Below are 22,979 nucleotides of genomic sequence, written 5' to 3' on the forward strand. Positions count from 1 at the left end.
CTGAGTAATACTCCATCCTGTGTATATATAGCACAGCTTTCTTATCCATTCATCTGCTGATGGGCATCTAGGTTGCTTCCATGTCCTGGCTATTATAAACAGTGCTGTGATGAACATTGGGGTACACGTGTCTCTTTCAATCCTGGTTTCCTCGGTGTGTATGCCCAGCAGTGGGATGGCTGGGTCATAAGGCAGTTCTATTTCCAGTTTTTTAAGGAATGTTCTCCATAGTGGCTGTACTAGTTTGCATTCCCACCAACAGTGTAAGAGGGTTCCCTTTTCTCCACACCCTCTCCAGCATTTATTGCTTGTAGACTTTTGGATAGCAGCCATTCTGACTGGCGAGAAATGGTACCTCATTGTGGTTTTGATTTGCATTTCTCTGATAATGAGTGATGTTGAGCATCTTTTCATGTGTTTGTTAGCCATCTGTATGTCTTCTTTGGAGAAATGTCTGTTTAGTTCTTTGGCCCATTTTTTGATTGGGTCGTTTATTTTTCTGGAATTGAGCTGCAGGAGTTGCTTGTATATTTTTGAGATTGATTCTTTGTCCATTGCTTCATTTGCTATTATTTTCTCCCATTCTGAAGGCTGTCTTTTCACCTTGCTTATAGTTTCCTTTGCTGTGCAGAAGCTTTTAATTTTAATTAGGTCCCATTTGTTTACTTTTGCTTTTATTTCCAGTATTCTGGGATGTGGGTCATAGAGGATCCTGCTGTGATTTATGTCAGAGAGTGTTTTGCCTATGTTCTCCTCTAACAGTTTTATAGTTTCTGGTCTTATGTTTAGATCTTTAATCCATTTTGAGTTTATTTTTGTGTATGGTGTTAGAAAGTGTTCTAATTTCATTCTTTTACAAGTGGTTGACCAGTTTTCCCAGCACCACTTTATATGGTTCTTTATTACTCCTTTAATTTTTATTTTTTATAACATACTTTTTCTTTTAAAAAATTAGTTTTAAATCAATTGCATGCATTTTTATTTTTGCTGTGATGTTTTGATTTTGTATTTTTGAGAGTAATATTTTCCACGTTTTTGATGCTTGATTTTTGATCTATTGTTTTTAATCCTGTAGCTTTGAGAGTCTAATATATAGTATCCATTTTCACTTAGGGGTTTACTTATTGGCTTGATTCCTCTCTTCACTTTAGAACCCTTTATTTATCCTTCTTTCCTCTTTTTCTCCTCCCCCCCTCTTCTTTTTCCAATATAAGTATGTGAAACTCTTTGGATGTTTTTGCCTATTAAATTTCTTTTGCCATTAATCTAGGGTGCTTGTCTTCTGTGCTGTGTGACCTGTGAAGCCTTGATGTTGCTGTTAGTGGATGGGCCAGAACCCCAGAGGCACGGGACTTGACTCCAGGACTTTGGACCACCAGAGAACTCCCAACCCCATGGAACAGTAATAGGTGCAAGCCCTCCCAAAGGCTTCCACATCAACACTAAGGCCAAGCCCTATTTAAACCCAGAGAGCTCCAGCGATGGATGTGCCATGCCGATTCTTCAGCTAAACAGGAGCACAACTCTGCACATTAGCAGATAGGCTGCCTAAAGCCATAGCAAACCCACAGACACTCCCAAACATACTACTGGGCACAGCACTGCCCTCCAGAGAGACAAGATCCAGCTCCATCCATGGGAACACAGGCACAAGTCCCCCTATCCAGGAAACCTTCACAACGCACTGATCCAACCCCACCAGTTGGGAGACAGTCTCCACAATTAAGAGGAGTTATGACCTTCCAGCCTGCAGAAAGGAGACCCCAAACATGGTAAATTAAGCAAAATGAAAAGACAGAGAACTATGCAGCAGATGAAGGAAGACAGTAAAAATTCACAACACTGAACAAATGAAGAGGAAATAGGCAGTCTACCTGAAAAAGGATCCAGAGTAATACTAGTAAAGATGATCCAAAATCTTGGAAATTAAATGGAGGCACAGATGAATAGACTAAAGGCACAAACCGAGATGATTCAAGGGAAGTTTAACAAGGACCTGGAAAAATTAAAGAATAAACAATCAACAATGAATAATGCAATAACTAAGGCTGAAAACACACTGAACGGAGCCAACCACAGAGTACCTGAAGCAGAATAACAGGTAAGTGAGCTGGAAGACAGAACGCTGGAAATAACTGAAGCAGAACAAAAAGAAAGAAAAAAGAATAAAAAGTAATGAGGACAGTCTCAGAGACCTCTGGGACAATATTAAGTGCCCCAACATTCAAATCATAGGGGTCCCAGAAGAAGAAGATAAAAGGAAAGGGCATGGAAAAATACTTGAGGAGATTATAGTCAAAAGCTTCCCTAACAAGGGAAAGGAAATAGCCTGGAGAGTCCATGAAAACAGAAATCAAAAGAAAATGGGAGTACGGAGCAGGATACAGGATGCTTGGGGCTGGTGCACGGGGATGATCCAGAGAGATGATATGGGGTGGGAGGTGGGAGGGGGGTTCATGTTTGGGAACTCATGTACACCTGTGGTGGATTCATGTCAATGTATGGCAAAAACAATACAGTATTGTAAAGTAAAATAAAGTAAAAATAAAAATTAAAAAATAAATAAATAAATGCAAAAAAATACATTCTCTGTAAAATCTATCCCTCATTCCTTGTTAAAAAAAAAAAAGAAAATAGGAGTAGCAATACTCATTTCAGATAAAACAGACTTTAAACTAAAGACCATTACAAGAGACAAACAAGGCTGCTATATAATGATCAAGGGATCAAACCAAGAAGAAGAGGTAACAATTATAAATATATATGCACCCAACACGGGGGCACCTCAAAACATAAGGCAAATGTTAACAACTATTAAAGGAGAAATAGACAATAGCACAGTAATAATGGGGGACTTTAATACCCCATTCACACCAATGGACAGATCATATAGACAAAAAATTAATAGGGAAACACAAGCTTTAAACAATACATTTGACCTAATTGATATCTACAGGACATTTCATCCAAAAACAATAGATTTCACCCTTTTCTCAAGTGTACATGGAACATTCTGCAGAAAAGATCACATCTTGGGCCATGATAAATTTAAGAAAACTGAAATCGTTTCAAGCATCTTTTCTGACTGCAACACTATAATGTTAGATATCAACTACAGGAAAATTAAAAAAAAATCTATAAAAAACATGAACACATGGAAATGTGTTTCTGAATTCACATGTTAAAGAATTATCTTCTGAATAATGAACAGATCACTAAAGAAATCAAAAAGGAAATCAAAATATACCTAGCATCAAATGACAAACACAACTTAAAACCTACGGGATGCAGGGAACCTCACGCTAAGAAGGAAGTTTATAGCAATACAAGTCTACATGAAGAAACAAGAGGCATCAAATAAATAACCTAACCTTACACCTAAAGCAACTAGAAAAAGGACAAAACCCCCTAAAGTTAGTAGAAGAAAAGGAATCATAAAGATCAGAGATTAAATCAATGAAAAAGAAATAAAAGAGACATGAGCAAAGACCGATAAAACTAAGAGTTTGTTCTTTGAGGAGATAAACAGAACTGACAAACTGTTAGCCAGAATCATCAAGAGAAAAAAGGGAGAGGACTCAAATCAATAAAATCAGAAATGAAAATGGAGAAATTACAACAGAACTCACAGAAATAAAAAGGATCATAAGAGACTACTATGAGAAATATGTGTGGATAAAATAGATAACCTGGAAGAAATGCACAAATTCTTAGAGAAGTATACCTATCCAATCTAAACCAGGAAGAAAGAGAAACTATGGTCAGACCAATCACAAACACTAAAATCAAAATTGTAATGAAAAATTTTCCAAAAAAAATTAACAGCAAAATGACTTCACAGACAATTCCACAGATGAATTCTACCAAAAGTTTAGAGAAGACCTGATATCTGTCTTGATCAAACTCTCCCAGAAAATTGTTGAGGAAGGAAAACGCCCAAACTCATTCTATGAGCCCACTATCACCCTGATACCAAAACCAGAAAAAGATGCCACAAAAAAGAAAACTATAGGCCAATATCACTGATGAACATATGCAAAAATTCACAATAAAATTCTAGGAAACAGAATCTGAAAACACATTAAAAAGATCATATATCATGATCAAGTGAGATTTATCCCTGGGATGAAGGATTCTTCAACATATATGCAAATCAATCAATCTGATACACCATATTGAAAGATACAACAAATTGAAAGAGAAAAACCATATCATCATTTCAATGAATTCAGAGAAAGTTTTAGACAAAATTCAATACTGATTCATGATTTTTTTTTAAAAAAAGTCTCCAGAAAGTTGGCATAAAAGGAACATACTGTGCTGTGCTTAAATGTTCAGTTGTGTCCAACTCTTTGTGACCTCACGGACAGTAGCCCAACAGACTCTTCTGTCCATAGGGATTCTCCAGGCAAGAATACTGGAGTGGGTTGCCATGCCCTCCTCAGAAGGAACATACTTGAACCTAAAACAGGCCATATATAATAAACCCACAGAAAATATTATTATCAATGGTGAAAAACTGAAAGCATTTCCTTTAAAATCAGAAACAAGACAAAGATGCCTGCTCTCACTACTATTTTTCAACATAATTTTGGAAGTTGTAGCCACAGCAATTACAGAAGAAAAAGAAATAAAAGGAATTCAGATTGGAAAAGAAGTAAAGCCCTCACTGTTTGCAGATGGCATGATTCTTTACATGGAAAACCCTAACTATGCCACCAGAAAATTATTAGCACTAATCAGTGAATAAAGTCTCAGGATACAAAATTAGTACACAGAAATTTCTTGCATGCCTGTACAGTAACAATAAAAAATCCGAAACAAAAATAAAGGAAACAATCCTATTCACTACTGCAACAAAAAAAGAATAAAATACTTAGGAGAAAATTTACCTAAAGACACAAAAGACCTGTATGCAGAAAATTATAAGACACTGATGAAAGAAATTAAAGACGACACAAATGGAGAGATATACCATGGTCTTGAATTGGAAGAATGAATATTGTGAAAATGACTATACTATCCAAAGCCATCTACAGAATCAACTGCAATCCCTATCAAACTGCCAATGGTATTTTTCACAGAACTAGAACGAAAAAAATTTACAATTTGTATGGAAACATAAAAGATCCTGAATATCAGAGCAATCTTGAGAAAGAAGAACAGAGCTTGAGGAATCAACCTTCCTCACTTCAGACTATATACAGTTGTCAAGACAGTATGATACTGACACAAAGACAGAAATATGTATCAATGGAAAAAGATAGAAAGCCTGGAAATAAGTCCACACACCTATCTTTAACAAAGGAGGCAAAATATACGATGAAGAAGAGACCATCTCTTCAATAAGTGGTGCGGGGAAATCTAGAAAGCTATATGTAAAAGAATGAATCAGAACACTTTCTAACACCATACACAAAAATAAACTCAAAATGAATTAAAGATCTAAATGTAAGACCAGAATCTATAAAATTCTTAGAGGAAAATTTAGGCATAACACCCTTTGACATAAATCATAAAAGATCCTTTATGACCCCCCTCCTAGAGTCATGGAAATAAAAATAAACGAATGAGACCTAATTAAACTCAAAAGTTTTTGCACAACGAAGGAAACTATAGCAAGGAGAAGAGATAGCCCTCAGAATGGGAGAAGATAATAGCAAATGAAACAACTGACAAAGGATTAATCTCCAAAATATACAAGTAATTCATGCAGCTCAATTCCAGAAAAACAAACAACCCAATCAAAAAGTGAGCAGTACATAAACAGACATGTCTCCAGAGAAGACATACAGATGGTTAGCAAACACATGAAATGATGTTCAACATTGTTCATTGTTAGAAAATGCAAGTCAAAACTACAATGAGATATCCCACACTGGTAGGAATGGGCATCATTAAAATGTCTACAAACAATAAATGCTGGAGAGGGTATGGAGAAAAGGGAAACCTTTTGCACTGTTAATGGGAATGCAAACTAGTACAGCCACTATGAAGAAGAGTATGGAGATTCCTTAAAATACTAGAAATAAAATTATCATGAAAGTGAAAGTCGGTCAGTCGTGTCCAACTCTTTATGACCCCATAGACTATACAGTCCATGGAATTCTTCAGGCCAGAATACTGGAGTGGGTAGCCATTCCCTTCTCCAGGGGATCTTCCCAAACCAGGGACTGAACCTAGGTCTCCCACAGTGCAGGTGGATTCTTTACCAGCTGAGCCACCAGGGAAGCCCATATGACCCAGCAATCCCACTACCAGCCATATGCCCTTGAGAAACCATATTTGAAAAAGACACATGTACCCCAATGTTCATTGCAGCACTATTTACAATGGCTAGAGAATTTCTTGATGGAAGTGAAAGAGAAGAGTGAAAAAGCTGGCTTAAAACTCAACATTCAAAAAACTAAGATCATGGCATCCAGTCCCATGCTGCTGCTGCTGCTGCTGCTGCTGCTGCTGCTGCTGCTGCTGCTGCTAAGTCGCTCAGTCGTGTCTGACTCTTAGTGACCCCATGGACTGCAGCCCACCAGGCTCCTCCATCCATGGGGTTTTCCAAGCAAGAGTACTGGAGTGGAGTGCCATTGCCTTCTCCATCTGGTCCTGTAACTTCATGGCAAGTAGATGGGGAAGCAGTGGAAACAGTGAAAGACTTTATTTTCTTGGGCTTCAAAATCACTGCAGATGGTAACTGTAGCCATTAAATTAAAATACTCTTACTCCTTGGAAGAAAAGCTATGACCAACCTAGACAGCATATTAAAAAGCAGAGACATTACTTTGCTGACAAAGATCCATCTAGTCAAAAGTATGGTTTTCCAATAGTCATGTATGGATGTGAGAATTGGACCATAAAGAAATCTGAGCACTGAATAACTGATGCTTTTGAACTGTGGTGTTTGAGAAGACTCTTGAGGGTCCCTTGGACTGCAAGGGACAAACCAGTCAATCCTAAAGGAAATCAGTCCTGAATATTCATTGGAAGTACTGATGCTGAAGCTGAAACTCCAGTACTTTGGCCACCTGATGCAAAGAATTGACTCATTGGAGAAGACCCTAATGCTGGGAAAGATTGAGGGCAGGAGCAGAAGGGAATGACAGAGGATGAGATGGTTGGATGGCATCACTGACTCTGTGGACATGAATTTGAGCAAGCTCCAGGAGTTGGTGATGGACAGGAAAGCCTGGTGTGCTGCAGTCCACGGAGTCACAAAGAGTCGGACATAACAAAGCAACTGAACTGAACTGAACTGAGGATATGGAAGCAACCTAGATGTCCACTGACAGATGAATGGATGAAGAAATAATGGTATACATACACACAATGGAATATTACTCAGTTATAAAAAGGAACACATCTGAGTTAATTCTAGTTAGGTCATGAACATAGGGCCTATTATACAGTGTGAAGTAAGTCAGAAAAAGAGTGACAAATACTATATATTAACACATATATATGGAATCTAAAAATATGGTACTGATGATCCTACTTGCAGGGTAGCAAACGAGACCCAAACCTAAAGGATAGACTTTTGGTTACAGTCGGGGAGGGAGAGGGTGAGATGCTTTGAGAGAGCAGCATTGAAACATACACATTACCATATATAAAACAGATGGCCACTGGCAATTTACTGAATGATGCAGGGGACTCAGAGTCAGTGCTCTGTGGCAATCTATTAAGGTGGAGTAGGGAGGGAGGTGGGAGGGAGACTTAAGAGGCAGGAGACATGCTTAGTATCTCTGTATATTGATGTATGGCAAAAGCCATCACAATATTTTAAAGTAATTATCCTCCAATTAAAAACAAAATTAAATTAAACAAAACTCTGGCAGTATTTCCTTACCTGGATTGTTTAATTGATCCCTTTATGTAAAAGTGATGTAAGCTACACAGACATATACTGTCTAATCTCACTGCTACCCTACAGCATCTATCTCTGATTAAATCAATGGCACTTATTACATTTATCCACTTTAAACAGCTGGTATAAGTTTTTACAGACCTATTGCAGATGGTTTCTGCTCTGCCAAAGCCTCAGCCTACTACCTCTCTATTTCTATTCTTTTTTTCATTCCTCCCTTCTGACTCAATTTCTTTCTTTTTTTTTTTCCAGCAAGGGTAGAATTTTTCAGACTGTTATGTCAACAAATGGTTTTGTTAACTTTTAGTCCAATAGTCTGGCTACATATGGAATTCTAAGCTGACAGTTTTTGTGGGTTTGTTTTTTTTTTGCCATTTTGAATATATTGTTTCATTATCTCTGACCTCAGTTTTTGCTGATGAGAATATTTCCCTCTAAAGATAATTGCTGTATAGTAAATCATGGCAATGCACTTCAGTATGCTTGCCTTGGAGAACCCCATGGACAGAGGAGCCTGGCAGGCTACAATCCATAGTGTTGCACAGAGCTGGACACGACTGAAGTGACTGGGTGCAATTCTTTTCTACTGCTATAGGGTTATCTACTTTTAGTTAATATCCTGCATTTGACTATGAGTCCTTCAGGACTTGTTACACTTCTTCATTATTAACATTAATGCTTTTTATACTCTTCTAGAAAATCCTCAAGGTACTATAATATTTCATCAAACATATCTCTCATATCTAGTTTCCTTGTTTTCTCCTTTTGAGAATTCTATTAGGCATTCTCTTTTCATTTTCAAAACTTTTATTATTTTTCTATTCATTACTGCAATTTCCTCAAATCCTAGTTCTAGGCCACTAGGACCGTTAACTCCCACTTCAACCATATCTAGTCTGCTGTTCTGCAATTACTGTTTTTATTTAACACATGTATTTTTCACTTCCATTTCTTTTCCTCAAATCTTCATTCTTTTTTTTCATAAAGACTTGTTCTTTTATTATATTCTTCCTTTGCCTCTATAAATATAGTAAGGGTTAATTCACCATCTCAATTCTGGTTACTCTATGTCCTTCTTTTGTGCTAAAGTTATCCTCCTTTTTCTTTTTCTTCTGCTTATTTTTCTTAGGGTAATTTGTTCCCTCATGTGGTCTGTAATTTTTACTGTGAATGCCTTTTCATGGTGCTTTAGTTTCTGTGGAAGTTCCATGAAAGTCCTGAGTTATTTAAAAGTTCCTATAAAGGAGATCTAATTTCCTTTTTCCCTTGCCTCGCAGATTTTACCAGTTCCCAAGCAAAGGTCTACCTTTATTTCTCAATTTGGGTTTCCACAATACTCCTATGTCATAAATCCACAACCTATAACACTGGCACAGATTTAAGTGACTCTGCATTGGCAAGGAAATGCTTCCAGAATCCAAAAGTACTCAGTTTCCAATCCCAGTCTTAGCAGAACATCTATGTGTCCGCATATAGACTGTAGAATCGCATTTCTCAGTCATTAGGGCTTGTATTTGGAGTAGACACTCCATGTGCTGGGGCCATCACACTACATCCTTGCCACACTTTCCCTGATGATCTGAGGACTTCCTTTTCTCTTCTGAACTTCACCTTATGCTTTACAAGTTGTTATATTTATGTGTTTGTAATGGGAACAGAAAAAGGAGTCTCTGTATCAGCTCAGTTCAGTTCAGTTGCTCAGTCGTGTCTGACTCTTTGCGATCCCATGAATCGCAGCACGCCAGGCCTCCCTGTCCCTCACCAACTCCTGGAGTTCACTCAGATTCACATCCATCGAGTCAGTGATGCCATCCAGCCATCTCATCCTCTGCCGTCCCCTTCTCCTCCTGCCCCCAATCCCTCCCGGCATCAGAGTCTTTTCCAATGAGTCAACTCTTCACATGAGGTGGCCGAAGTACTGGAGCTTCAGCTTTAGCATCATTCCCTCCAAAGAAACCCCAGGGCTGATCTTCAGAATGGACTGGTTGGATCTCCTTGCAGTCCAAGGGGCTCTCAAGAGTCTTCTCCAACACCACAGTTCAAAAGCAGCAATTCTTCAGCGCTCAGCCTTCTCCACAGTCCAACTCTCACATCCATACATGACTACTCAGCCCCTCATAATCTCTCTCTTTCTCACCATTACACAGAACACACTTCCAGTCTTCTTATGAACATTATAAGTTGATTGCTTGACACATTCAGACGGCACAGGAAGCTCAGCAGATTCAAAATAATGGTCATCCCTGTTTTCCCCACATTTGCCTTTTAAAAGAAAAAGATAGAGTCATTTTCAGCCACTAAATCTCTTGAAGGTCACCTTTAAGACCATGCTCAAAAAGCATTGGCTGGTTCTTCCCTAGAACGTGGGAACTGCCAGCCCAGCTCACGTGGACAGAGCGGTGCCCTTTTCAGGATGGCCACAGATGTCTCCAAGTGCCCTCCTTGCTTCTGGTCTCATGGCACGTCCTCATTTGTACTCCAGTATCGACTACTGAAACGATATTCCTCGAGCATAAATCTGATTGGGTATTTTCCTACTCTGAAAATCTTCAATGACCTGTTGTTGTCTACCAAATAAACTTGGTATTCAAGCTCAGCAATCTGTGAAACCTCATCTAACTTTCTACCTCTCTTCCATTTCACAGCCTTAAAAGCTCCTATTCCAGGAAATATAAACTTCTCCTTGTTACCCAAACATTTCTGGAGGTTTCTCTCACCGTGGCTTTGCTCTTTGTAAATTTCCTGCTCTCACTGAAAAGGCCACTATTTCTGATTATGTTTCCATATTTTTACTCATTTTTATGACTTCATTTTATTGACACCTCCATGAGGGTTTTACAAATAACTCCAGAGAAATTTAAGACAGTCTTACTTTAAAAATTAATGGGATTTATCTGTATTTCTCCTAAACACTTGGCATTTTTTACCACATAGTCATTATTTCTATACAAATTACTTCCCCAGTCTGCTGGAAACTCCCCAGGCTACTTTTTCATTTTTATATTCCATACAGCATCAGAAGACAAGATATGATATAAAACAATCAATATTTCTTAAATGAATTCATGCAAAATATATGAGTAAAGATGTTGTTTTAACTTTCAGAATGATTTTCTATAAAATTCCTAAACTTTATAACCAACATATAGCCAGATTCTGGTTCTTCACAGTTCAAATTCTGTATCCAGAAATGACAGCAAATATTTGAGAGTTCGGACTTGGAATCATGTTTCAAGCATTATTTAGGATGACAGAGTAACATAAACATCACCAACGATATTGACACCCATGGTACTAAAACTACAATAAACCCTGGATAGAAATATGAGTTGTTTTATTTTTATTTGTGCTTACTGAGGCTATTTATCAGTATTGTGCAAAATCATGATAAAACAGCAACATTCAAGTCTTTACCAACTTTACCTAGAAGAACTGAATCATGACAAAATCACCTAGTTAGGCCTTACCTGGGCCTACTTTCCCATGTTCCTCAAATCATCCTGACAAAAAGAAACCAGAAGAAACTTTTTAATAAATGTCACAAATACCTAGACCATAAAGAATCAACCACTGCTACATTCAGAAGAGAAAAACAATGTCAGTGTCAGGAATGATGAGGTGACATTTGATGTCAATGAAAGGTAATTAAGACATTTAAAAAGAGGAGTGAATTTGATGCAGCCATGCAGAATATATTAGTCTATACACAACATAAAACAGCATCCAATTATTAACAAGCCAATTATGAATAAATTTTGATAGCCTATCATGCCCTTTTCCTATTTGGAACCAGTCTGTTGTTTCATGTCCAGTTCTAACTGTTGCTTCCTGACCTGCATACAGATTTCTTAAGAGGCAGGTCAGGTGGTCTGGTATTCCCATCTCTTTCAGAATTTTCCACAGTTTATTGTGATCCACACAGTCAAAGGCTTTGGCATAGTCAATAAAGCAGAAATAGATGTTTTTCTGGAACTCTCTTGCTTTTTCCATGATCCAGCGGATGTTGGCAACTTGATCTCTGGTTCCTCTGCCTTTTCTAAAACCAGCTTGAACATCAGGGAGTTCACGGTTCACGTACTGCTGAAGCCTGGCTTGGAGAATTTTGAGCATTACTTTACTAGCATGTGAGATGAGTGCAATTGTGAGGTAGTTTGAGCATTCTTTGGCATTGCCTTTCTTTGGAATTGGAATGAAAATTGACCTTTTCCAGTCCCGTGGCCACTGCTGAGTTTTCCAAATTTGCTGGCATATTGAGTGCAGCACTTTCACAGCATTATCTTTCAGGATTTGAAACAGCTCAGTTGGAATTCCATCACCTCCACTAGCTTTGTTCTTAGTGATGCTTTCTAAGGCCCACTTGACTTCACTTTCCAAGATGTCTGGCTCAAGATTAGTGATCACATCATCATGATTATCTGGGTCGTGAAGATCTTTTTTGTACAGTTCTTCCGTGTATCTTTGCCACCTCTTCTTAATATCTTTTGCTTCTGTTAGGTCCAGACCATTTCTGTCCTTTATCGAGCCCATCTTTGCATGAAATGTTCCCTTGGTATCTCTAATTTTCTTGAAGAGATCTCTGGTCTTTCCCATTGTGTTGTTTTCCTCTATTTCTTTGCACTGATCGCTGAAGAAGGCTTTCTTATGTCTTCTTGCTATTCTTTGGAACTCTGTATTCAAATGCTTATATCTTTCCTTTTCTCCTTTGCTTTTCACCTCTCTTCTTTTCACAGCTATTTGTAAAGGCCTCCCCAGACAGCCATTTTGCTTTTTTGCATTTCTTTTCCATGGGGATGGTCTTGATCCCTGTCTCCTGTACAATGTCATGAACCTCATTCCATAGTTCATCAGGCACTCTATCAGATCTAGACCCTTAAATCTATTACTCACATCCACTGTATAATCATAAGGGATTTGATTTAGGTCATATCTGAATGGTCTAGCGGTTTTCCCTACTTTCTACAATTTGAGTCTGAATTTGGCAATAAGGAGTTCATGATCTGAGCCACAGTCAGATCCCGGTCTTGTTTTCGTTGACTGTATAGAGCTTCTCCATCTTTGGCTGCAAAGAATATAGTCAGTCTGATTTTGGTGTTGACCATCTGGTGATGTCCATGTGTAGAGTCTTCTCTTGTGTTGTTGGAAGAGGGTGTTTGCTATGACCAGTGCATTTTCTTGGCAAAACTCTATTAGTCTATGCCCTGCTTCATTCTGCATTCCAAGGCCAAATTTGCCTGTTACTCCAGGTGTTTCTTGACTTCCTACTTTTGCATTCAAGTATCCTGTAATGAAAAGGACATCTTTTTGGGGTATTAGTTCTAAAAGATCTTGTAGGTCTTCATAAAACCGTTCAACTTCAGTTTCTTCAGTGTTACTGGTTGGGGCATAGACTTGGATAACTGTGATATTGAATGGTTTGCCTTGGAGACAAACAGAAACACAAGCTTGTGGAAGAAACACAAGCTGGAATCAAGATTGCTGGGAGAAATATCAATAACCTCAGATATGCAGATGACACCACCCTTATGGCAGAAAGTGAAGAGGAACTAAAAAGCCTCTTGATGAAAGTGAAAGAGGAGAGTGAAAAAGTTGGCTTAAAGCTCAACATTCAGAAAACGAAGATCATGGCATCCAGTCCTATCACTTCATGGGAAATAGATGGGGAAACAGTAGAAACAGTGTCAGACTTTATTTTGGGGGGCTCCAAAATCACTGCAGATGGTGACTGCAGCCAGGAAATTAAAAGACGCTTACTCCTTGGAAGGAAAGTTATGACCAACCTAGATAGTATATTCAAAAGCAGAGACATTACTTTGCCAGCAAAGGTCCGTCTAGTCAAGGCTATTGTTTTTCATGTGGTCATGTATGGATGTGAGAGTTGGACTGTGAAGAAGGCTGAGTGCTAAAGAATTGGTGCGTTTGAACTGTGGTGTTGGAAAAGACTCTTGAGGGTCCCTTGGATTGCAAAGAGATCCAACCAGTCCATTCTGAAGGAGATCAACCCTGGGATTTCTTTGGAAGGAATGATGCTAAAGCTGAAGCTCCAGTACTTTGGACACCTCATGCGAAGGGTTGACTCACTGGAAAAGACTCTGATGCTGGGAGGGATTGGGGGTAGGAGGAGAAGGGGATGACAGAGGATGAGATGGCTGGATGGCATCGCAGACTTGATGGACGTGAGTCTGAGTGAACTCCAGGAGATGGTGATGGACAGGAAGGCCTGGTGTGCTGTGATTCATGGGGTCGCAAAGAGTCGGACACAACTGAGCAACTGAACTGAACTGATCATGCCCTTATCACTGTGGATAATAGATGAGATAATGATGGTCCGTTAGTCTCGAGAAGCAATTCTGCTAAAATTCTCCTTTAGTTCTAAAAGGTGAATTTCACAAGAAATGACAAAACACATTCTTGCCTCCAAAGAGGCTATTTAGATGTGACTTCACACACACACAACTTATACATATTAACTGTAGCTGGGGAATGTGTTATCTGGCACACAGCTGTGACAGAGTAATATGTAAGGCTAAAAAAAGTAGAACTCAAAACCACCATATGTACTAAAGAAAATCATTTAACAGATGTCTCAATTTTTTAAGTTTCACATGCCATATTTTGGTAGATGATTTGAATTCCTCTTCCAGGCACCAGTGGAAAGGCCTCAGTTTAACAATAGAAATTGGAAAGAAACTTTGCCCAATGAGCTTCTACTGATAGACAATGGTGCCACCTATGGAAGTGAATTTCATTAGGATAAATTAGCTTATGGGAGGCATTGGCATCATAAGCCATGAGAAACACTGCCTGTCACTTACTGTGTATTTAAAACTCAGAGCCCTCAGCAAGGAGGTTCATTACCCTACTCAAAGAGGCTGCTATTTCAGGATCAGGTCTGTAATGACATTTTGAATTAGGCAAGGGAAGGATAGGAGATATAACGTGTACATGACCTAGATGGTTTGGTGAACAAACAAGTAGGTTGCACGTTCCTGAAGCAACGTGTTGTTACCAGTTCTTTCTCCAAGGGAAGTCCACGGAAAGCTGACCATTTTGAGAGAGAATACACTGCCCTGACTTCACAGCCAGGAAACGGTTACCATTTTAAAGGTTAGAAATTATTCAGAGCTAGGCAATCAGTTAAAATTAACTAAGCACAGGAAGAATTTCCAAACACTGAGGGTCTTATCAAAACAAGTGGTCGGTCATGTAAATGATACAATTTTATTCAGAAGCATTTAAAAACAGATTGGGTTTTCCTTGGTTTTGATTTAGATAGGGAGTTAGTGATGTGGGTTAGATGAAGAGGTATGTAAGATATGCACCCTAGACTAATTAGAGTTTTATGAAAAGTCTGATTCCTTATCTCCTCCAAAATATGAATAAATACTAATCACGCCTTATAAAGAATTTAAGATGAAAGCAAAATGTTATTACATCCTAAAACCGCCTTTGTTTTTCCATACTTCAAAGTTATCTATGGTTGTCTGTGTGTGAAGTCCCTTCGGTCGTGTCCAACTCTTTGCTACCCCATTGACTGTAGCCCACCAGGCTCCTCTGTCCATGGGATTCTCTAGGGAAGAATACTGACGTGGGTTGCCACATCCTCCTCCAAGGACCTATGGTTGTCTTTCTTACTTTAATTATTAATTTGCTTCTTATTCATTGTTCTCATTATTTTGTACCTCAGTTTTGTTTTGTTTTGTTTTGTTTTCTGGGAATTTGAGAATAAACTCAGCAGTGACAGTTCACAATGAAATTTTTTTTTTGCATTTTGTAATTTTTTTTAACAATGGGTGAATAATTTTGTTTTGCTCCTAGAAAAAAAAAATGTTACCAATCTACTTCTTTCAACTTTCAGTAGGCTCAGCCCTTCAGGAAGTCAATCATGGGTCCAATCATTCTAGACCACTTTACAGGAGAAGTCTAAGAGGTAATCATGTTAAAACTCTCTGATATGCCCAACTGCTGACTTTGTGAATTTATAACCTATTTATAAGTATCTTAACAATGAAACAAACAAGTCACCTTAGCGACAGTTTCCTTCTAAAATTAAATTTCCACACGAAAAGCAGCATGTGATTCCTGTAACTTGTGACTTCATTAAAGAGAAGCTGATACTCATTTCAAACAAAAGGGAATAAAAGCTGAAAGTCTTACGTGATAGATGAGAAAACTACTTCATATCTGAAGGATTTCAATCTTAAATACACATCAGAGATAATTTATTCAGTAAATCCACTGATAAAAAAAGAGAATGACTAAATTTAAAACAGGCTTCTATTTTTCTCTTTTCAACATTTTAAAGATTTAGACAGATAAGAGAAAAATAACCTAGATGTTTTAAACATATGTGAAATGCACACTAAAAAATGAAGTCCAAAATTTAGACATTTCATTGCTCACTCGCATACAGTGGATGAGCAGCAGTAGTTAGCTGACTCTGCATTTTATGTTGGCTATCTGGCATGGTGTCTTTCCCAATGTATCCCAGATGTTACATAAAGTTCCAAGCATCTATTAAAAAACCTGTACAGAGGCATGTGTATGTGTGTGTTTCCAAGAGGGGAGGAAACAAACAATAGACTTCATAACTTTAATAGAAGCTGCTATTTAGACCATATGAAAGTTTACTGTTTTATAGAAGCTTAAATGGCTTTAGTGAGCATTTATTAAATGTGTCCTGCTGTATGGCCTTTAAATCTGACAGCAGCTGGCACCATACATTTTCTGAATGATGGTCCATAGAGATGCAGCTGTTGCCGTAGTAACACTGGCTGGAGCACCCACTTCAGGTTTGACTAGCTGAGCATGGCTTTTTCCCTAAAACAAGCACCGATAGCCTATGCCTTTTAATAAAGTACCTACCTTCTATATTGACCAGTGAAAATAAGACCGAATTTAAAGTCTGTAAAAGTTTGGGGGAGAAGAAGATAATTTTCAACTGCATAAGAAGTGAACTCACATCCATCTGTCGAAAGGTGTTATTTCTAAAAGTGACTAGTGTTTCTGAAAATCAAGGACTTGGGCTCCAAAGGAAGAAAATCTACACTGGAAAACATGCATTTGTCTACGGTATAATTACAGCATACTTTTGCTGACTTCATTTGGCTGTAGGTTAGTGCTTGTTCATCTGTACTTCTGTACCTATCTTATCAAATCCTGAAGAATTTCTTAGGTTGTAGCATGGTTAGAAGTTTCTTTACTGATAGGACAATACTAAATGTTTAGTATTTAGTACTAAACATCTTATTACATTTTGTTTTAGTTAATTTGTATATTGAATTTTATAAACATTTTATTAATACAGTCAGTATTAAAAGAGATTTAGGGTTTCTATTAGCCTTATAAAGTTTGCCTATACCATTTTATAAAGTGATAAAATCAGTTGTCATAAAATTTGTGAACATCCATCTTTCCACATCAAAAAAAAGTCTTCCCAATTGAAATATGTACCTTACTTCTTAAGGTTTGGGGTTCTTTCAACTTTTCAATGAGAATTACTTTACTCAATAGCCTATACTCCAAACAAACGTACACTGAAACAAAAGAACAGCTTCTTCATTTTTCCCTTTTTTTTAAAGTTAAGAAAATAAAACAACTTATGTATATTTGAATTTAAAACTTGCAGGACACCTTTCCTTTTTGACGGTGGTTATGTAATGTTTATATTTTTGGTTGTTATGTAACTTTTGCCTTAAAAACACACATCCTTTATTTTCTCTGGAAACAGATTATCTTGGTTTTTTAATTTTCTTGCATGGACTCCACATGTTATGTATACATGTTAGTTACAAAATAACTTTATATCTTTAAAAAGTCCTGTTGGAAATTTACTAAGGAGAAAGCAAAAGAAGTTTAAAAAAGGAAGCAAACCAAAAAATACCTAAATACAGTGTAATCTAATTCTACTTGTTCTCCAAATGACCTTGATTGAATTCTAACCCTTTTCTAATCTCCTCACTCCAAATTGGGTCCACTTGTTTTCTTATTGATGACTGATCTTTCTTGCCACTCTGAACTTTGCTCACCTCAGTCAAGGGCAGGACAACCAGCATGGAAGCCCAGGGACAGCATTCAGCCTTCTCTTACAAACACTATGCATTTAAATTATGAAGATGATTATGGCATGTTTATCATGCCTCCATAATTATAAAAATAGAAAATTACTAATGTGTTAGAAAAAACTTCTTTCTTAAGTAACAATGAATTTATCATACATTTCACAGACACGGATCTGGGTGTAGAGCCTGTCTGCGCGAGATGCTCTCCTGCTTGCTTGAAAGCAGGCAAAAACAAAAGCAGGTTTCCTTTCTCCTCTCCTTCACCAAATATAGTTGCTTTAGAGTCACACAGAGAAGGCCCAGAAGTCAGCCGAATGGCTGGTATGATGAACCTACACCCCAGTGCAGTTTTACATTTTACGTATGCTATTCAATTTCCATACAATATACTCTTTGAAGAAAAAGCATGGTTCTTAAAAACATTAAAAACTTGGAAACCACATTAAGTGAGTACTTTCCAAATGCTACTATGAGTTTATACCAATCTATCCACTTAGAGTATGCTGAGATCCAAACAACATGGCTGCATTCAGGTAATTTGGAATTGATGAAATGAGTAACAGTGTCAGCTGTGATGCTGGTCCCCACGACCTCAATGCATCATGCCCCACAGGCTAGATACACCCTCAGGATTCAGGTGATATTATCTAGGTAAGTATAGCAATAACTATAAAATGATGGCCCTGATCACATAAGGTGCAAATAAGATACTCTGTGTATATTATTCAGTTCAGTTCAGTCGCTCAGTCATATCCGACTCTGCGACCCCATGAATCGCAGCATGCCAGGCCTCCCTGTCCATCACCAACTCCCAGAGTTCACTCAAACTCATGCCCATCGAGTTGGTGATGCCATCCAGCCATCTCATCCTCTGTCGTCCCCTTCTCTTCCTGCCCCCAATCCCTCCCAGCATCAGAGTCTTTTCCAATGAGTCAACTCTTTGCATGTGGTGGCCAAAGTACTGGAGTTTCAGCTTCAGCATCATTCCTTCCAATGAACACCCGGGGCTGATCTCCTTCAGAATGGACTGGTTGGATCTCCTTGCAGTCGCAATGCTCGAAATTCTCCAAGCCAGGCTTCAGCAATACGTGAACCATGAACTTCCAGATGTATATTATTACATGTGGTAAAACAATGTCAAAATAGTTCTTAAAGAGCTCTAACATCAGACATTAACAAATTAAATAGAATTTGTGGGATTTCATAATTACCCTCGTGCTGGAATATTCATGTGTCTTGCACACTTAACGACCTCCTCAAACCTCTTCATGCTTTCTTCAATAGAACAGTTAATGTTCTTCTTGCTAAAGGATTCAGAGGCAGCACCAAAAACAGATACCTCGGTTGCTCCTGCAGCAACCTGAAAAATACAAGTTAAAGGCAAAAGCTAGTTTCAAAAACATAAGTGAGAGCAGTAGAAGCAATATTAATTACTCTATAAAGAAATACTTGTATTCTTTAGCATTCTGCTTCGAATTTGAAATTAGATTTCTCTCTACTTGCTATATACTCTCTTTTGAAACGTGAAAATATTTTATAACACGGATAATTCCACAAACTACAACACTCATAAATCACAGAATATACAATGGTGGTATTCCAATTTAATTTTCCCTTTCCTAAAAGTTATCCTCAGAAGTATTTTAGCCCAAATTGTGGAAAACACCAGCATCCCAATAAAACCTCTTAACATCTATGGAAAACATTACTTTTAGACCATATATTTTTAAATAGAGAATAGTAAATGCTTTCTGGTTTTCTTCTTTCCTTATAACCCATCAGAAAAACATTTTTCCAAATTATCACTTGAATTTTGCCCCCAATTTTCTATCTCTGAAGCTCCCTTCCATTGTTTTATACTTTGACTATGACAACTAAACCCTTGTGTGTCTAATTCCTTAAACCTCTTGCCAGTTTTTGTTTGTTTTTTGTTTTTTTAGTAAATGTAGGTGTCTTTTTTACTTTTTATTCTTATTCATTTATTTATTTTGGCTGTGCCGCATAGCATGAGGGATCCTGGTTTCCCTTCCAGGGATCGAACCCATGCCCCCTGCAATGGAAGCGTGGAGTCCTAAGCACTGGACCACCAAGAAAGTCCCCTCCCCTCTGGCCAATCTTTAAACCCAAAATGTTGACCTATTCAATTCTCCTTTTTGCCCACTTTGCCGTCTTCCTTCCTTCCTCCAGTTCCCAGAAACTTGTTGTCAAATGTCAAGCCTCCTACATTTCCAGTCGGATTCTTAAGTCTTTCTATCAATACATCTCTAGCACCATGCCTAGATTGCCCTTCCTCACCAATACCCTAACACCTTAAGAAAACAAGAATTCTGTCATCTTTCCTCCAACACTGAAAAAAACACTGGCTTCCACTCCTCCATCCACAATACATTTTTAACCTTTAAAATAAAAGTCTATGGATTGACAGCAATGTCCTACTCTATAACACAGAGAACTATATTCAATATCCAATGATAAACCATAATAGCAAAGAGTATTTTAAAAGAATGTGTATATATGTATAATGGAATAATTTTGCTGTATGTCAGGAATGAATACATCATCATAAATCAACTGTATTTTATTAAAAATTTTGATATAAATTAAAATGAAATTCTATTTATTGAACACCTACTCTGATCCCATGTTGCTGTTTGTATTTTGCACATCCAATTTCTAATCTACAAACAATCTTCTAAACTAAGCATGTACTACACCAATTCACAGGTGTAAAAACTGGTTCAAAGACTATAAATCTCCAGTAGGAGATCCCAAGTTCAGTAGAAGTTCTGGGCCCATGTTTTGGACATGAGTTTGCATACCTCCCAGGCCAAGATTGCTTCTATTACTTTCTAAGCTATCCTGAAGGTGTCCTTTCATATATTTCTCAGGGTGGGTACATTTCCTACTCTGTTAGGACCAGATAACAGAATATTTACAATTTCTTAAAAGATCTTTGTCTTTATTAACAATGTAATAAAAAATTGTATTAATTTTTTAAGAGAAAAGTGGTTTCACAAGATACACTAACAGGTCACACCCCAACTAGGACCCAGAACTTCAACTTCATGCAACACAGTCACTTTTGTATTTCACAAATACAAAAGTGAAAAACATCCATTAAAATCAGAAATAGCTGCTGCTTAGCTTTTACAATAAAGCCATGTAAGCATATCACCTCAAGCCTTTACTTAAAGCTGCACTGATTCTTCTAGTATGAAAGTGAAAGTCGCTCAGTCGTGTCCAACTCTTTGCGACCCCATGGACTGCCCACGGAATTCTCCAGGCCAGAATACTGGAGTGGGCAGCCTTTCCCTTCTCCAGGGGATCTTCCCAACCCAGGGATAGAACCCAGGTCTCCTGCATTGCAGGCAGATTCTTTACCAACTGAGCCACAAGGGAAGCCCAAGAACACTGGAGTGGGTAGCCTATCTCTTCTCCAGGGGATCTTCCTGACCCAGGAATTGAACCGGGGTCTCCTGCGTTGCAGGTGGATATGTATATTCACAAAAGCTGTTGACATATAAATTCCCAAGTCACCTTGGATTCGGAGAAACAAGTGAGAAGACAATAAAGCAAGCCTTTAGTTCCAATGACAGTGCTTAGCTTCGTGAAGAGGATGGGAACAACAGCAAGGCCAAAGGAGGCGACAAGTACAATTGTCTGCTACAGTTACATTAACAATTATAACATCGTGTTGAGAAATGTTTATTTTGTACTCCTTGTTTAAGAGGGAAGCACAAAATATACTTTCAGAAGAATCTCACTGAAATGGAAAATTGTATTTCTGTGTTTTAATTCTTGGATGTTAAACTGAAAGAGCCATTTGTATGGAGCATCTGAGTACCAACAATGCCACAGTCATTGATCGCCAAGTACCCACAGGAGTATAATAGCAGTAGTGTTTAGGCAGGATATCAAGGGAGTCGTGTATCACACCATTTAACTTTGTAAAAACCTTTACAATAAAAAGCATATCAATTTTAGGGAAAATTAGTAGCACACTTACAGCACGGTGAAAACCCTGAAGATTAGGAGTAAGGACAGGATATCGAATTCCTGGATATTGATGAATGCCCTTCATCACTTCAGTGTGATCTGCCATCTTGAATACATAATAAGTTATATGGAGACATGAGAATCGGAATATTCTATCAAGCATGTTCTTAGTTTTCAGGAAGGTTATAAATATACAGGAAATTATATTCTATCGATTCATGTTTGAAATAACAAAACCATATCAATATAGCTAATGATAAGTAGTTCTCAATGTCATAAATATATAATAACTAGATCTGGATTTTATGTATTATATAACAGGATCTGGTTAAGTGATTGATTACAGGTACTCAGGAATTCTGAACTCTCATGTTTTCACCTGACTAACCTTTATTCTCTTCCTTTCATTTTGCGGCCAAGCCTCCAGTACCCCTGAGAGTAGGGAGAGTTTGAATGGCAAAGACTGTGGATTTATCTTCCACATGGAAATTTTGCGTCCAGATAATTTTCAACATGTGAAATTTTAAAATGTTTAGTAAAGTGTGAATTACACATGTCCATTAGAAGAACTTAACAAGGCTGAGATCCTAGTATACTATTGGTTTTAGTTACTAACAATCATAATGCTTTACATAGTTCTATCCTTGAGCTACTATTTGTTCTCATAATGTGAACAAATATTAATAAATACAGTGGAGCACACAACAGGAAGCTCATCCTATCAAGACTTTATTTTCTATATTTTCCATGAATCTATTTAAGAAAAATCAACTTTGAATTAAAATGCCAAACTTGCCAGTTCATCACAGAGTCTGTAATTTAGCCTCCTAGAGCAATAACTGATGGTCAAACTCCATAATCATCTTATAGAGAAATTACTGTTGATGTAACCATAAGTTCTGCATATTGAAGAATAACAAATTCTGGCATGAACGATAAATATAAGGAATAATGTATAAACAGCAAAAGTACACAAAATGAACACGGAGAAAGCTGTAAAAACGTGCTAAACCAAAAGTTGTATCTTTGCTGTGGTAATGGTTGAGGGAAGACTTGTTTTTCCC

The 22,979-nt window shown here is 37.8% G+C and overlaps 1 protein-coding gene across 2 annotated transcripts in view; it reads right to left on the bottom strand.

Moving 5' to 3' along the window:
* Positions 1-22,979, bottom strand: part of HMGCLL1 (3-hydroxymethyl-3-methylglutaryl-CoA lyase like 1) — a 188,938-nt gene that overhangs the window by 75,244 nt on the left and 90,715 nt on the right. Inside the window, exons 4-5 of one of the 2 annotated variants that reach the window (XM_018039306.1) lie at positions 21,926-22,021; positions 19,131-19,279 (exon numbers count right to left, since the gene is read on the bottom strand). In XM_018039306.1, coding sequence (XP_017894795.1) covers positions 19,131-19,279; positions 21,926-22,021 — 245 coding nt within the window. The remainder of the gene's footprint in view (positions 1-19,130; positions 19,280-21,925; positions 22,022-22,979) is intronic. The other variant, XM_018039307.1, reaches the window with a different exon arrangement.

The sequence above is a fragment of the Capra hircus genome, chromosome 23 (genome assembly GCF_001704415.2).
Source record: "Capra hircus breed San Clemente chromosome 23, ASM170441v1, whole genome shotgun sequence".
Classification (NCBI taxonomy): domain Eukaryota; kingdom Metazoa; phylum Chordata; class Mammalia; order Artiodactyla; family Bovidae; genus Capra; species Capra hircus.